Genomic DNA, 17,656 nt, shown 5'->3' with positions numbered 1-17,656 from the left:
CAGTCTGGCAAGTCAAAATCCTTCTTTAAATAAATTCATCAGGCTTTATTTTGTGCTAACTCCATGGCAGTGTTTGGTTCTTTAAAATTCCTTTTTTCGGCAGTTTAAGACTATTAAATGATGGATGCTTCACCCTGAACAGAGTCACTGTAATCTAAACAGCTACAAAGTACCTACTCACTGCTTTGTGTTCTGCAAAAAAGAAAATTCCCAGGGCTGGAGCAATAGCACAACGGGTAGGGCATTTGCCTTGCACACAGCCAACCTGGGTTCGATTCCCAGCATCCCATATGGTCTCCTGAGCACCGCCAGGAGTGATTCCTGAGTGCAGAGTCCAGGAATAACCCCTGAGAGTCACCGGGTGTGACCCAAAAATAAAAAAAAAAATTCCCTGGAGAAGGGGAGGGGAGAAGAAAGGGAAGGGAGGAAGGGAAGGGGAAGGAAAGTAGAAAGGTGGGGGAGCCGAGGGAGCGGAAGTGTGCAGAAAAGGGGACGGGGAAGGGAGCCAAGACTTCTGGAGTCACCAGGTACAAGCTGCAGTGACGGGACAGGGAGACAGGGGAGGAGTAGGCCCTCCTACGCCCTCCTACTCCCTCCTCCATGGGACGCAGAAATGACGCCACATTCGCCCACCATCTAGAGCTTCCACGTGGCCACGATCCAGAGACACACACAGAAATCTCGGGTCCAAGCAACTTGCAGCAGAGATGGCCCAGGATTTTGCAACAGGCATTCTCTGCTGGGCCACTGCTGACGGGGGGCAGTTTCCACCTCACTGCCTGCCCTCTAAGAGCTCCAGCGGTCTCCATTTTCGAGGAGCCAGCAAGAAGCACCAGCTCCCACATGGCCAGGATCCAGAGACACACACAGGAATCTCGGACCCAAGCAACTTGCAGCAGCGATTTCTTCAGACCCTAATTATTAAAATCTTAGAATCCTTAGAGTGTGTGGCCGCTCTTGGGACTGCACGACATTATATTATGTCCATAAACAAGCAATACAAAACACACTGTCTAGCAATTGTATTTTCAGCAGGTATGAGGGGTGGTAGGACTGGTCTCGCAATATTGAAGGTAACTAAAGTAGAGAAAGAATATTCTGCAAATTGTCTGCCACACAGGCAGGGGGTGGTGTGGAATGGGGGGGGGCGGATACCGGGGATTCTGATGGTGGGAAACGTGCACTGCTGAAGGGATGGGTGTTTGATAACCGTGTGATCAAAGTTTAAACATAAAATTTTTGTTATTGTATCTCACGGTGAATTAATAAAAAAATTGAAAAAAGGGGGAAAAAAAAGACTTCTGGAGCCAGCAGGCTTCAGTCACTAACAGGTATGTGTTTCATCCATCTCACCTGATGTTCCTTTTCACTTCCTTCTATTTTAATCCTCTCCCCTTCTTTGCCTTCCCATTGGAAAAGAACCAATTCTAAACCTTCTTTTAAAATGTATCTGTGAGGGCTAAAGGGACAATACATCCAACCAAACCCAACTGAATCCCCAGCACCACAGGGGTCACTTTCTGATTCTCAGCACAGGGTCAGGAATAGCCCAGAGTATCACCAGGTTGTGGCCCAAGACTCCCCCTGTAAAATAAACACACACACACACACACACACACACACACACACACACACACACCTGTGCCATCAAGCGCAAATGTTTTAAACCTTTATTTCCTCCTTTCATCCACCTCTGTGAGACCTAGACAAAGTATACCTGTGTGCTAGCACTAGTCTAAAGCCACCTTTGGCTGTTTAAAATCTCTGAAGGGGCTGGGATGTGGCTCAAACGGTAAAGTATGGTTGAGGACCTCAGTTTGATCCCTGGTACCGCATGGCTCCCCAAGTACTGCTTGGTATAGTCCCTGAGCACTACCAGGCATGAGCACCCACCAGGCTGAGCACTGCTGGGACAGCACCCCTATATTAAACAAAAAAAACACTGCAGTAGACCAGTGTTTTTTAACCTTTCTATATCAGTGTATAGAATTCCAGTACAATAAAGGTCACTCCCTCACCTTTATCCAAGCAAATTGGAAATACCCCTTCTTATACACCACACACAGGTTGATATAATGTTTTTTTCCTTTTAAACTAGCTACTGGCTCAATGACTTACAACCAAATATAAATATAAACTATGTCTTTCAGGATTCCTTAAACAATCATTAAAACAAAACAAGCACAAAAAAATTGAGCTCTTAATTAGCCCCAACAATAAATGGACAGGCAGCCAAAATAATTCAAAATGCTGTGTTTCTGAATTTTTTTGGTTGGGCTTCCATGGAAACAAAAGCCTATGGGGGAAATGTTCCAGGCCCGTCCTAAGGGAAAGAGTGGCTGAGAGACGGACAGGTGGGTAAGAACAGTCGCGTTTCATGGACATGAGACTGGAGCACATCTGCAAACAGTGCAGTTCTTCTAAAGTGAGAAGAACTAATAACCATCTTATACCAGGCAACTATTCCTTGCTTCTGCTTTTTTCAGTACAGGCATATTTGCCAGCCAGGCTTCTCTTGTGCCAGCTGCACTCAAAAGACGGCAGGCTGGCACGAGACGCTCACTGTGGGCCAGCACGTCACAGCTTTCCTCTGTGTAGAGCCAACAGGCCCAGAGAGGTGTTCAAATCAATTTCTGCCCTTCTGAATAATGTGATCTGAGAAACAAAGCGAATACCATTCCTGGGCTGAGTTACATAATACTTGACAGGAGTTTTAAATACAATTAAAAATCACTGCCTTCTAGAGAAAGTATCTTATAATGAGAATCATTTGAGGAAAAAAGTACAAACGTTGGCTGCTAGACAGCCGGTCACTACTGAATAATTTTTCATTACAAAATACAACACCAAGTGCGGTTGTGACTTACATCAGATCAGGGCGGTATCTGTGGATAATTGCACATAGCGCCAGGCCACTTTTCCAGGACATGGTGAGATCTGTCACGTTGACCCCTGCGTAACCATCTGTTTGCCTCTGGCACCAACCCAGCAGTTTGCTTGAACGAGCTACAGACTCTAAAATGACCAAAAATAAATGAACCAATAAATTTCAAGTTAAAAAAACATTACTGATTGGGGATAGAATGATAGCACAGTGGGTAGGGCGTTTGCCTTGCATGCGGCCGACCCGGGTTTGATTCCCAGCATCCCATAGTGTCCCCCAAGCACCGCCAGGAGTAACTGCTAAGTGAAGAGCCAGGAGTAACCCCTGTGCATCGCCGAGTGAGACCCAAAAAGGAAAAAAAATTACTGATAATGCAATTTCCTAATAGCTTTGACAGAGGATCATCACCTTCTTTTGGGAGCGGGGAGGGGGGGGCCCCAAATGGTGCTCAGATCACCAGGAGTATCCCTAATGCAGACTCTCATTACCTGCTAGCGACTCAACCAAACACAACATCATTTCAGTGCGAGAATCTGAGAGTTCGATGTTGCTCAGGCCTCGCAGGGCCATGGCCAAGCAGTGCTCAGAGGCCGTCAGGTTACATCCTAGATACTCCAGGAACCATCTGCTGCTGGGAATCATACCTGGGTTGGGCCTGTGCTAGGCAGGCACCCAAACTGTTGGAGTGAAAGCGCATTTATTCATTTCTGATAAATCTGTGGGTTCTTGAGAATTGTATGAAAGTACACAAAACTCAGATGCTTAGGGAATTCGAGTTTATTCAAGTAGATGGGCCTGGATCCCTCACGTAAGGCATCACTTGTCCCATCTCTGGTCTCAACGCCTGCGGTGTATGATGACCTGATCTTTTCCTACATTCTCTACTCAATCCCCATGCTGATCTGAAACCAGCTGAGCCCTGTCATCCGAGTCCCTCTGCCCGGGAACCTCTCCAGGACTGTACCCCAGAGGCTCCCTGTGGTCCACGGGCACATGGGTAAGATGCTTGCTGTCTGTCCAGGTGTAAAGGCACAAAGAGCTAGCTGCCTGGCCCATGGCTTCCTTTTACCTGCAGCTACCTTCTATTTTGATTCAGTATCTTTTCAGTGGGCAAAACTCAAAATGACCAAATGGACGAACTAGTTCACCTAGTGCTCCCCCTCCCCCTCCCTCTGTATCGTCAGCACTGAGCCCTAGGATCCTTCCTGTAGTATACACATCTGGCTTGGAAAATTTCAAGTTCATGTCAAAATTGTCACTGATATTTAAACGTGTGCACACTGTAACTGGTATCACGATTAGAATTTTAGGTAAGTAAGAAACGACCAATTCATCTAGACTCTGAGCAGAACGGTAAGCCCCACCCCAGGCCGAGGTACCCTATTCCTGTTGAAACCCAGTGTGCCACAGCACCTTTCAATCCTTGCTCAGATAGATGAGCACCTTTTTTGCAGTAATCCTAAGATTTCCCTGAAGAGTTGCTTGTCAGTAGGCCGAGGAATTGCCTTCCCTTCAAAGTTACACTGGGATTAGATTAGAAAAGGCTCCATTCTACTAGCAAAACGTTAGACAACAGCAAACACGGGGCCAGAGAGACAGTTCAGTGGGTATAGTGCTTGCCTTTCATCCGCCATACCTGGGTTTGATGCTCAGCCCCCGATGTGGTCCCCTTAGTCCACCAGGAGTGATCCCTAATGCGGAGGCATGAGTAAGCCCTGAGCACCACTGGGTATGGGCCCCCTCCCAAATAAATAAATACAAAACAAAGCTTGCTCTTACAAGGACCCCAGACCAAAAAAAAAATCCCTTCAGCTGGCACACTGAATCACAAAATACTACACACTGAAAACCTGAATATGCAGGTACCTGGATGTATTCCAGTGCAGTGATATCTATTCTAAAACATGAACAGTCTTTAAAAATTGCATTGGGGGTGAGGTGCGGGGGAGCTAATAGAGGAAACAGGGGTAATATGCTTTGGGACCTCAGTATTATTCCTAGCACCACATGGTCCCTTAAGTACCAATGGGGTAATCCTGATGACCCTTGAGTACTGTTTACTGGGCTCTGTCTGAGAGAGTACTTGCCTACATTACCCACCAAAAAGCCTATGTTCTTTTATTTATTTGGGGGGTGGGGATGGTTTGGGACAAATTCCATGGTGCTCAGGGAACTACATACAGGAATCAAACTATATACCAGAAATCAAACCAGAGTTGGCTGCATGTAAGGCAAGCACCTTAAACCCTGTACTATTCCTATGGCTCCCAAATTATGTTTTTCTTAATTGTATCAGAAGAACTTTGAGGGCTGGAGCGATAGCATAGGAATAAGGTATTTGCCTTGCACGCAGCTGACCCAGGTTCGATACCAGGCACCACAGGTGGTTCTCCAGCACTGCCAGGACTGATTCCTGAGCAGAGTCAGGAGTGAGCCCTGAGATTACTTGGAATGTGGCCCAAGCCCCCAACCCTTAAAAAGAACAATTCTGATACAGAACATTCAGAAAAACTGGTTATCTCAAGTCTGTATTCAAGGAAGTCTGTTTTGTCTTGTACAAAGTTATTTTGAGATTTGTAAACATAAGAGAATAAAAACTGCCTATCACAATAATCCTGATCCTCCAAGTTCCACTTACATTTCTGTTACCAACTCCCCAAGTCCACTGTGATCCTGGCTCTTCCTCTGTTAGAGTACCATAATCTGTTTATTTTCAGATGTTGAGATTAGACTACAGTATTTCAGAATTTTTAAGAGTCAGGGTCCAGAGAGACAGTGCAGCAGGTAAGGCGCTTGCTGTGTACACGGTTGACCTGGGTTTAATCTCTGGCACCCCCTATATTCTCCCAAACTGGCCAAAAGTGATCCCTGAGCATAGTGTCAGGAGTAAGACCTGAGCACTGCCAGGTGTGACCCAAAAACAAAGAGACAGAAAAAATTTAAAGTAGTAACAGTGAACAGACACATCCCAAGATAATATCAGAGTTAATAATGAGGATGTGTCAAAATGATCAAAATAAAAATCAACCACTCCTATACCCTTTCATTTCCTTGTACAGATCAATGGTGGCATTGCCCTCAAATACCTTTCTCCTGACCAAGCGGCAGCCAAACTGTCAATGTTTATCCATTTTGTTTCCTTAATACTCTTTCTTACAAAATAATGGTAATACCATAATGGCTGTTATTTCTGATCACTCCGATATCTTGGCATTGTGAGGAAAACTCTATCTATGTAACAGAATCCTCAAGATTATAATGTTAAGTAGATCTGTTATACTGAATTCATAGACAAAGAATTCAAAAAGTCAGAGATGTCAAATAACCTTTTCAAGGTCACATACTTCAGACAAAGTCAGAGTTCTTCTAACTACACTCCACTGCCTTTTCCCTTCTCCTGTCCCAGCATCAATACCAGATTCAAGTCTTTCTTTTCCTTCTCTAGTCCATTTTAAGCATATATTCTGGTATATTCATGTAACTCCTTAAATATCTTCTGGGCCTCTTCAAAACACACAAAATTAGAAATGGCCTTCATTTTTTTTTTCTTTTTTCTGTATCTGGGCAATGTGGCAGCAGCACACTTGGTGGCGTGTGTGTGCCACGTGCCTCTCTCAACAGCATCTGCATCTGTCTTACCTGATTTAGACCAACATAACTTAGACCAAGGCTTCTCAACTTCAACATTGCTAGTATTTGGGGGGGACTGATTTGGGCTAGTAAGTTTATTAACTACAACACTGCTTGTATTTTGGGGGACTGACTTGCTAGCAAGTTTAGCAACATGCCTAGATGCCAGTAGCTACCTCTCCAAATCTGGATTTAAAAAAAAATATCTCTAGACATTACCAAATGTCCCTCTCTGACAGGCACCTGGGCTGATGACCTCTAGCCTAGACAATACTGAGCAAAATACTAGTCTGGGGTGTTAGCAGACTTATGTAAACAGACTACCTGCATTTCCAAAAGATATTACTAGAACTCACCATTACGAGTCAACTTCGGGGTAGTCCGAGAATTTACCAGGTTCTCCATTTCCAAATGAATATTTGTTTCTCCAGTATCATATAAATGGCGTACCTAAAGAAAGTTGAAAAGCCATAAAGAAGGAAAATCAAGCAACAAATTCCTACCTAGGAACAGAATGAGCTGACGGTCTGGATTACAGACTGGGCAGATATTTTACAATCTACAACAGATGCCTCGGAACTGGCTTAAGATAATACTTCCCGTCTACTAAGTAAAGGCTCAAAGTGACAAAAATGATAAATCCAAGGTTTTAGCCCATAACTCCAACCCAAATTAAATACTGCAGACAAAAATCACTTGTTTGCTATGTGCGAAATATGACTTCCACGTGTATGATTGCCACTAGCTACCAGAATTTATGACGCTGCCCTTTAAATTTTTACTGGAATATGTTGGGGTTACATTTAAATAAATATATACTAACTCTAAAAACTTGTGGTAAAATGAGCTACCTTGGGGATACAGTGGGCACGATGTTTGCCTTGCTAACACTGCTTGGATCCCCAGAAGCCCTGCGGGTGGCTAACATGGATTTGATCCCCCTGAAATACTGTAGTCTAATCTCAAGATGGTTCCCTGAGCCCCCAGGAATGATCCCTGAGTGCAGAGCCAGGAATAACTCCTGAGCACTGCTGGGTGTAGCCCCAAATAGAATAAGACAAAGCAAAATGAGGACACAAATCTCACATCCTCCACCATGTAAAAGTCCAGTTTCAGAGCCTCATGAATGATTTGGAAAAGATGCCAAGTCAAGCAAGATGAAGCTCACAGGTACACCAGTCTCTGGGGTCCCTTCAGAAAAAGGGCAGGTGGAGAACTATCCCAGTTACACAGATTCTGAAGCTCCTGGAGCACAGGGCTGCAATGTGCCAAACTCCACAACACAGACAGCCCAGCAGGAGCTCAGCAAATGAGGTGGGAAAGTAGCACCAAAGCCCACTAAGCTCAGTAACTGAAAACACCAACACAGAAGACTCAACTAGCAAAAAACAGCTCAGTAAGACTTTCATAACACCATTGTGAGATTCAACTATTTTCACAAGTCTTTCACTGAGCAGTTTCTTTGAAATTTCCCTTCCCATTTTGTTGCAATAAGCAATATAAGTAAATTACTTTGTGCCTGCCAAGGGAGCGGGAAAGGGGGTGGGTGAGAAACGGGACAATGCTGGAGGGAAGGTCACACTGGTGGCAGGGACTGGCGCTGGATCACTGAATGTTCGAGTAACTGCACTAGGAACAACTCTGCAATTTATTTGTGTTTGTGTGTGTGTTTAAGTAAACTTTTCTTTGAAAAGGAGCTGCTCAGCTATGAGAGGCTCTGGTGGTCTCTAGCAAACCATAAATGCTGTCCATTAGCATCAGACTTCAAGGATGCCTCGAACTTACCACACGTATTCAGTGAGGGCCTAACACTGAGAAGTTTAGGCAGAAAGTGAATACACACGTCCAAATTATCACCTTCCTTGGGATCATTGTAAGCTGAAAAATGTTATTCTCAATACAATAATAAGGCACTAAACATTCTACCAAAAAAATGTAGCGAGATTTAAAAAAATGACTAATAACCCCTTTTATTGTAGGAAGATCTTTTCTTTCATTTGCCTACCCAATGATCTTGTAAGTAGTCAGGAATTATTAGCTCCATTTTTACAGATGAAGAAACAAATTCATAGAAATGAAATGACCTATCCAAGTCGTGGGACCAGTGGCAAGTGGGAGTGACATTTTGTGATGAGTACATACTGTGTTTCCTCTATATGCAATACAGATTAGGAATCCTAGCTCAAGTCTATCATTTTGGTCTCATTGAAGTTTCTGTCTTCACTGCATAAATCAGATGAAAAGTGATATTTAACTCTTCCAATTAAAAAAAGATATCAACTAGGATTATGAAAACACTTATAAAATGTTGTGTATGTGTGGCATGAATTTCAGTATTTCAAGGGTGTTTATTTTCTGAAAACGCACTCACACATAAACAACTGACTAGAAAGCACTTACCTGGCTTGGTCGGAGAAAGTTGACATTGATATTTGGATATCTGGTGACAGGATCAATGCTGTATTGGCTGAAATTTTTACTCACATTCTCAGGGGTGGTTTGAGGCAACAACCTATAAATACTTTCTCTGCAATAACATACAATAATGCACTCAGAGCGGTGAGAAATATCATCACTATCTACCTCTCCTTGGATATTATTTCTGCTTTTTTGCATGCAGGCGGCCTGGTTCTAACCCTTGGCCTGGTATGTTCCCTGAGCTCTTCCCTGAGTGATGCAAGGAGCACAGAGCTGGGAGTAGCCAAGAATCTGAAAACAGAGATTGAGGGAAGGAGAGAGAGGGAAAAGGAAGGAAGCAGAAAGAGGGGGCGAGACTTGGAAGTCTCATCACTGGGTATGGTCCCCAAACAGGAAAGAATAAGGTAATGAGGGAACCAGGTAATGAGGAGAGATGGCAAGGAGGGTGAAAGGAAGGGCAATGGAAGGAAGAGAAGGAGGAAGTAGCTAAAAAAAAAAAAAAGATGGGTGGGCTGGAGTGAAAGCACAGTGGATAGGGTGTTTGCCTTGCATGAAGCCGACCTGAGTTCAATCCCCAGCATACCACATGGTCCCCTAAGCACTGCCAGGAGTAATTATTCCTGAGTGCAAAGCCAGAAGTAACCCCTGGGCATTGCTGGGTGTGACCCCCCCCCTAAAAAAAAAGGATGGGAGTTGAGGGGAAGAAGGACGAAAGCTAGGGACACTGGGACACTGGTTAGCAGAAATCTCCAACTTGAGGCTATGGGGTAAGAGTTATAAAATGTCACTGCTGAGGCAGAGAGAGTACAGTGGGCAGGGTGTTCGCCTTGCTAATAAACTTTTCTTATACCTATAATTTTCTCAGTGAACTACTTTATAAACCAATGTACCTGCTCATTACACCCAAAAGGAAAGAAAAGAAGGAAGAAAAAGACCTACTCTACCTGCAGAGTCTCAGCCCTCCCGGTGAGAGTCCCCGAGAAGGGACACACAGTTACCTCTCTGCCAGGACTTCCAAGGGGCTTGTTCCCAGAGACCAGCTCCTCACCATCCAGGCAGAGTCCATCGCAGCGAGAAAGCCCCGCGCTATTCCTGTTCCCATTGGCCAAAATGGCTAAGAAGGAAACAGAAAACCAAGAATGAAAAGAAATGACCTTTAAAAAAGAGGACCATCAGAGATTAGTACCAGGAATTTTACTCCATGGCTTGGAGGCCAACCACACATGCTAGGGGAAAAGGCAGCTCAGATAGAGAAGGGAGCACCAAATAAAGGGTGTTGGGAAGATCCTCCCAGAACGGGAGAAGCATGCTGAAAGTAGACTATAGACTAAGCATGATTGTCATCCATTGCCTCTTTTGCAAACCGCAACACCCAATAAGAGAGAGAACAAAAGGTAATGCCCTGCCACAGAGGCAGAGTGGAATTGGGGGGGATGGGGGGTGGGAGGGATACTGGGATCCATGGTGGTGGGAAATGGGCACTGGTGGAGGGATGGGTATTTGATCATCGTATAAATGAAGTCCAAGCACAAAAAAATTTTAAGTCTACAACTGTACCTCTTGGTTTATCACTAATAAAAATTAAAAAAAAAAAGAGGACCATCAAACCAATGAACAAAGGAAAGAGCCTACTACTGAGTTATTTCGCATTTCTCTACTTCACAAGCTGGTAGAGGGCAAGTAACAAAAGTCGTAGTATCCCTGCGTTCCCCATGGCTTATTATTTTTCCCTTTCTGCCGAAAGAACTCATGCAGGAGTGCAGCTACACTGCACAACTTGGGGAAGCCAGGTGTGTTCCTAACTACTAAAGCCTCCACTCTCAAGTGCTGTCCTACTTGGTACTCACCTCTAGAAGGCTGTCTCCAACCAGCGCCACCAACAGCTGGTGTCCATTGTGCTCCCGCACCAAGGCAGCATTCTCAGAGGCATACATACAAGTGAAGTCGAACATGGCCACATCTGGCTGCCCATAGTGATTGATGGCAAAATCCAGGGACGGCAGCTGCTGCTGGGTGGAGAAGTCCGCTGCCTCCCTGGCATAGTTGAGCAGTGCTTCTTGGTCCACATTCTCTCGGGAAAGCAAGAGCTCTGTGTCAGCGTAGTCCTGTGTGCAGAGAAGACAAGAGGCTTGGTATGGAAGAGCCCAGGTCAGACAAACCCAGTTTCACAGCTAGGAGAGGGCTAAAAGCCTGAGTGATGTGCAGCAGGAGGGAACCTGGTTCTGCACTGCATGGTCCCCTAGCACCACTGGGAGCAACCCCAAGAAGCAAACTGGAAACAGTCTCTGAGCTCCACCGGATGTGGCCCCCAAACAAAAACAAAAGCGACTCTTCTGAACATGTCAAAAGAGCAGAAGTTGCACTGACTTGACTGCCTAAAACCAGTCCTGGCTTTTCATTGACTTGGAACAAGTTACTACTTCTTTAATCATGTCCAACCCACCTCAGCGAGTAGGTGTGAATCCAAATAAGATAATGAATGTGATAATTTGCAAACTGAAACAGCTTTTTATAGTTTATTACTGACACTCTATTCTGGCAAGAAACTACTTTCTGACAACTGGTACCACATGAAAACACTCAGCTGTGCACAACTTATTAAAGAAGAACCCAAAGCTTCTGGGCTCAAAAGATATGGCAAGGTGGGAGCAAGGGCAGCCCAGGAGACTGCTAAAATCAAAATCAAGGTTTTAATACATCAGATCCCGAAAAGTTTTATAGAGATCCAGCAAAGAAAAGAAATAATGGGAGAGAAATAGTTTTCCACGTAACAGATAAAAACTCCTTTTCTGTTCTCAGGGTTCCTGGCATATGGATTCAAGTCTTTAGTACCCTTAAATGTACCCTAATGTTTCCAAGTATCCCTGATGGTACTTTCAGTGACCACTACAAGATCTTAAAAGCCGGAACACAAACACTCAAGCTGGTCCTGGAAAGTGTTTGTTCAACACTGAGTAAAGAGCATAATGGGTTCAGTACTAGCAATACACAGAGGCTTGGTCCCCGAATCCCCACCCCTCACCCCTGCCACCAGAAAACCCAGCAGTGCTCACCCACACCCATCTTGCTGGCTGAGAAAGATGTGGCCCAGGGTCACATCTCCAAAATAGCATGATCCTGCTGAATCTTCCCAGGAAAACTGGTTCCGTTTTCTGGGGCCTTCTCAGAATGGTGCCCGGAAGGTTCCCCTTTCTGCTAGAAGGCCCAACAGCCCACAGCCACACCTGACACCTTCCAAAACAGAGAGGGCCCAGGGGCTGGAGAGATAGCACAGTGGGTAGAGCGTTTGCCTTGTACGCGGCCGACCCGGGTTCAATTCCCGGAGTCCCATATGGTCCCCTGAGCACCGCCAGGAGTAACTCCTGAGTGCAGAGCCAGGAGTAACCCCTGTGCATCGCCGGGTATGACCCAAAAAAGTAAAAAATAAATAAACCAAATAGAGAGGGCCCAGCTCCACAACTGAACCTCATCCAACTGCCACTGCTAAGCCACCAAATCATTCCAGATCTGCAGCTCCTGGATCACATGACACCTCTTACTTTCCTAGTAGGATCACAGTAAATCTGACTAGAAAGTTGCACAGAAGCCCACCAAGCTCAATGAGTCTACGCAATAGCAAGCCTCAACTAGCACCAGCCAGCGCAGGAGATCCTCAGACAATCACCTAAGTAACATCACTTTGAGATACAACAATTATCATAATTGACTCTTATTGATCTAAGCTTTAATAATTCCATTTTCCTTTCTGTTGTAAAAACAATACAAAGTAAGTTTGTGCCTGCAAGGGGGCTGCTGGGGGATGGGTGGGAAGCTGGGAATGCTGGTGCAGAGAAGGTCTCGCTGGTGGGGAAATTAGTGTCAGAACAATTAATGCCTGAAACAACTATATTATAAACAACTTAGCAAATCATGGTGTTATAATAAATTTTTTTTACATAAAGAAGAGATGGTCCCGCCCTTTCCAGAAATATAAAAGATAAAGTAAACCATCATTCTAGGCCGGTCCTACAAAATTTCAATCACAATAGTTCTAAGTTATATGCTATTTGGTTAAAATGGGGTATGATGGTGCTGGGCACTGAACCCACGTCCCCACACATGCAAAGTGTCTAATGCTGAACTACAGCCCCTGCCCCCATAATCTGTTTAATACGGTAGATTGAAGTCTTTTCCCTCATGCTTTTCTTGGCAAATTTATGTTTTAACTTTAGTGCCAAGACATACCAATTGATTGATGGTTCTTCTCTGGGGGATCACACGCTTTGCCGGATCATTATCACTCCAGCACCTGACTGCTATTACTTAAAAGAATATACTATGATCAGATATTCAACAAGCCAAACTTATAGAGCAGTCAACCTAATAAAGCTCGCATATGCTTTGAGCAGACTGAGCTGCACAAACTGCTTTGTCCTGTGGTTCCTTCTACACGTATATAAAAGTCTATGAGTGAGACTCTGAAAGGAGACCGATACAGGCCATGATCAAGAGCTCGCCTTCACCCTGCTCTCAGATAGGGCAACAGTGTAATTCAGACTAAAGTGACTTGGTTTATAATTATTCTGCAAAGAAAAAGGACACCCTGAAATTGTGGCTGAGTCCTGGCAGGAACTGTATAGGCCCTAATCAGCACATCCCAGGCCTCTCCTACCCTTCTTGTCACATGAAAACAGCAATTCTCATATTCAGGTCAAATAAGACAAGACGCTCTAAAGAACAAAGAATGATTCTGATCCCATATTCAGTTCATCATCTTATGCACCTGAGCGAACTTTATCATCTGGGAAGGAAGCTGGGCTGTCTCTGCCAAGGACAGACAGGAAGCACTTACTCTAGGTCATCAAGTGTTCAAAACAAATTCTAATGCAGTCAGAGTCCCTGGGACCTCTGTTAACTACATCTGTAGTATGGTTTTGATCAGAACCATACTGATTTTAATCAGTCCATTCTCAGGCTTTCAGAAATATCAACTACTGCTTCTTGTCAACATTCCTTCCCTCCATCACCCCTGCCCCAAGGAGACTTGTCAGACAACCAGCATCAGTCATCTATGGAATGCACTCTGACCACATGTGGAATCACCCACATTAAACTAAGTATTTACATATTAAATGTTACCAAAATTTGCTTTTCAACAGTCCAGTGGCAAGAGTGTGGAGTGGGTACCATTCCAACAATATTGATCATATACTGATAACTTAAGGCCATTGGCCCATGGGGTTTCATTCCCTAGCAAGAAAAACTCATCAGATAATAAAATTATTTCTTTTGGTGAGCAAATTAACAACTGAAGCTTTAAAGGAAATTTAAAAGAAATCTATTACTTACATGCAATATCACCCCTTTTTCCAATAAACTCTGCTTTTTGGCTGTCATAACAAAATAGTGTGTGTCATCTTTGTAGTAGACAATGTTCTCTAAATCAATGCCTAAAATAGAAAACAAACATGTTCCTGTAAGAGTTTACTAAGATGAAGGCATAGTATGGTAGCTAAAAGATTAGATGTGGGAGACCAGGGTTGTGAAATTCTGAACAAGGTAAACAAACAAAAACAAACAAAAAAACGCGAGAAATCAAAAAACCATGAGAAACCAAATTCTCACTTTCTGTATACCAAATTCTCACTTTCTGTGTATTTGGTTCCTGAAAGGGGAGCTGTGTTTCTCCTTGTACTGCTCAATAAGTCACCTGACATCCCAACCGATCTTAAAAATAAAGATTTGTACCAAGCAGAAATATAAAGATGGGACACAAGGTAGCTCAGTGGGCTATGTGCGTGCTCTCTACAGAGAAGAGCTGGGTGCCATTCCCAGCACATGGCCCCACAAACACTGCTGGGAGTGACCTCCCTAAATACAGATGAGCCAAGCGTAGTCCCAAAGTCTAGATAAATAAATGAAAAGCAAGAAAGATAGGAACGGGATTTGGGTTAGTTCTTTGCTAGTCACTCATGAAGGAAACAGACTCTCGGGGGATGGGTGCCTTGCTGGCAGTGCTGCGCTGGGTGGGGGCTGTGTGTACCCAGCAGTGTTCAGGGAGCCATATGTGGTACTGAGATGCCAGGGTCAGGTGCATGCAGGTAGGCGCCCTGACATCTATCTCTCCAGCCCCTCTAAGAACAGAAGAGATAACAATATACCTGAAGCAGAGAGTAAATTATTGACTACTTCCGTCAATTACAAAAACAAAAGAGGAGTGGAAAATAGTCATGTTCTAAAAAACAGAGAATTAGAACTTGTTGCAACAAAATGTTCATCCAAACAAAAGCTATCACAACAACCTCATGCTATCTAGCACTTGGTTTGCTTCAAGCCCAAATCAGAACTCAAGAAAACTAAAAGTCAGCGCCTGAAGTCAGGTTCTCAATAAGCCAAAGGGCATCCTGCATCAAGCACCTTCACGGATCGAAGGGAAAGAGATTATATTCACATTATGAAGAAAGGGATTTGAGATACCAAAAAAATCAAGTGCAGGGCAGCCGGTAATTGCAGTTAGGACAAAGGATATGCCAGACAGCACATGAGAGTGAAGAAAGAGCAGAGAGGGAAGCACATGGCGAGGACCCTAGCGACACCCAATGCCAAAACCTTGAAAGACCTTGACTGGTTATTGACATGTCTTCCTCACTGATTTGGAGGCAAGTACACACACCTGTGGCTTCTCTCAGCTCCTGGAAAAATTTTTGGTTGAATATAAAAGCCACACCACTGATCTCCTCCACTTTGGCTTCTGCTGTTGTATTTCGGTTAATAAAGTTCGCTGTAATGGCAATGGCTAATTTGCCACGGAATTCCTTCCGACGGAATCCTGAAAGAAAAGGAATTTTCAGAGGCAACAGTCGGCTAGAAAAGAAGGGGTATCACTTCAAATAGGAGGGTGTTGACGAAGACATTAAGCAACACTAGAGGTGAGGTGGGGATCAATGAAGAGATTTTAGGGCAGCGATTCTCTACCTGCAAATAACAGTCATAAGCTTTAGTGCTACCTACCAAAACATATAACTACCCAGATAGAAGAGAGAGTTTCCCGACACTGACCATTTGAAACCCAACTGAGCAGACTATCGCTCACCACCAGGGATTCCTTTTTCTTGTTGCTGTTGTGTTTTTGGCCATGTCCAGCTGTGTGGCAGGGCTTCTCCTGGCTCGGTGCTTGGGGAATCATGCAGTAACAAGGATGAAATTTGAGGCTTCTGCACACAACACACATATTCCATCCTTCTGAGCTCCCTTCTGTCTGGGATTCCATTTTTGAAAAGGGAAAGTCAGGAGCTAGGGGTGTAGTTTAGTGGCAGACTGTGTGCTCTGCACGTTCAAGGCCCTTGGTTTGTTTGATGCACATTACATAAATGAAACCAAAAGTTAGCACTGGCCTATTAACAGTACCAGCGTCAATGTACGCATGTCTTCAGCTAGCCTGAGGAAGGCAGGGGCCTGTCGTGCAGAGTAGGCAGCAATCCTATGTACACTCTTTGATCATGGCATCTGCTGGCAGGTTCTCACGCAGGTTAGGAGAGGGTTACCCAACACTTGATAGGGAAGAAGGAGAGACAGTACCTTCCAAGGTGTTCCTACGACCATCCCCTCCGATGATCACTTCAAATTCATATTCTGATACAGGATGGGTTTTGGGGTGTACCAGTGCCCGCCAACCTATTCCTGTGGACCAAAGTCAAAATAAAGTTCATCACCCAGGACATATTCATTGTTCTAAACATCTCTAAATACGCAGAGAGGCACAATGCACAAAACACTAACCAAGTCAAAAACACTAGGTGTAAAAGAATAGGGTACAAACCAGAAAGTTTTCAAGAGGGCTCACGAAACTCTGCTGCCCACCAGATGGTTTTCTATAATGAACACCTGCAGTACCTAACACTCTACCAAGACCTTCTTTATCAAACAGAAAATTTCTCCAAAGGTTTTGACTGTATAAGCAAAGAACCCTTTAATATATTTGAAAACAACATATAGATTCCTGCAATTTCCCTCTCTTTCTCATCCATTCAACACCCTTTCATACTTCCTTCATTGCGCCAGTTCAACTCACGTTCATTTTCTTGGTCCTCGGGTGGCTGTACAAGTCCTTGGAATTCTACATTCACATGGATTTCGATGCCTAGAATCAGGGCTACTTTCAAAAGTATTAGTTGGAGTTGACGGATACCTGCGAGAACACAAAAAGCCCATGAGTGCAGCACTCTGAGGAGAGGGTACCAGGTGGCAACCGTTGCTTAGCTTCCTACCAACTACCTGAATATGCAGTTTATTCAGCTCCTGCAAGCCTTCTGTGGTGGAAACATTTTCTAAGTAGTGCCTCATAAGTTTTTCTTCTCTTTTCTAGGGAAATTAAGCTGAATAGAGGAAATACTCCAGAGAAATTTGCAAGGCCACGCCTATCATTAAGTGTTCAGTACAACCAAGAGCTGAGAAAACAGGAGACTGTGGCCAAGAGGGACTTTCCTTTTCACCTTCTGTGTATTCAGTCAGTGCTGCAGTTATTTAGCATATGCTACTATTCTGACATAACAAGGTGCTTAACAAAGCAGGCAGAAGATATGCATCCACAGGGGTGCTTTCAAGTTTGATACACAGGGGCTGCACTATTTGCTAAGATTTCCATAGCATTCCTCATCCTGTTAGCTCACTGATCTTTACAAATTACAAGGTAAGAACCTTTGCTCAACCCAACCTTAGCTTGTTACAGAAACTAAGGCTCAGATT

The 17,656-nt window shown here is 44.2% G+C and overlaps 1 protein-coding gene across 1 annotated transcript in view; it reads right to left on the bottom strand.

Moving 5' to 3' along the window:
• Positions 1 to 17,656, bottom strand: part of MICAL3 (microtubule associated monooxygenase, calponin and LIM domain containing 3) — a 222,558-nt gene that overhangs the window by 101,751 nt on the left and 103,151 nt on the right. The window contains exons 4-12 of the mRNA XM_056119952.1: positions 16,983 to 17,099; positions 16,490 to 16,591; positions 15,585 to 15,740; positions 14,261 to 14,361; positions 10,780 to 11,037; positions 9,931 to 10,046; positions 8,915 to 9,041; positions 6,871 to 6,964; positions 2,868 to 3,015 (exon numbers count right to left, since the gene is read on the bottom strand). Of these exons, the coding sequence (XP_055975927.1) occupies positions 2,868 to 3,015; positions 6,871 to 6,964; positions 8,915 to 9,041; positions 9,931 to 10,046; positions 10,780 to 11,037; positions 14,261 to 14,361; positions 15,585 to 15,740; positions 16,490 to 16,591; positions 16,983 to 17,099 (1,219 nt within the window). The remainder of the gene's footprint in view (positions 1 to 2,867; positions 3,016 to 6,870; positions 6,965 to 8,914; positions 9,042 to 9,930; positions 10,047 to 10,779; positions 11,038 to 14,260; positions 14,362 to 15,584; positions 15,741 to 16,489; positions 16,592 to 16,982; positions 17,100 to 17,656) is intronic.

This window comes from Sorex fumeus, unplaced genomic scaffold (genome assembly GCF_029834395.1).
Source record: "Sorex fumeus unplaced genomic scaffold, SorFum_2.1 ptg000042l, whole genome shotgun sequence".
Classification (NCBI taxonomy): domain Eukaryota; kingdom Metazoa; phylum Chordata; class Mammalia; order Eulipotyphla; family Soricidae; genus Sorex; species Sorex fumeus.
This window is presented reverse-complemented; position numbering and strand designations above follow the sequence as displayed.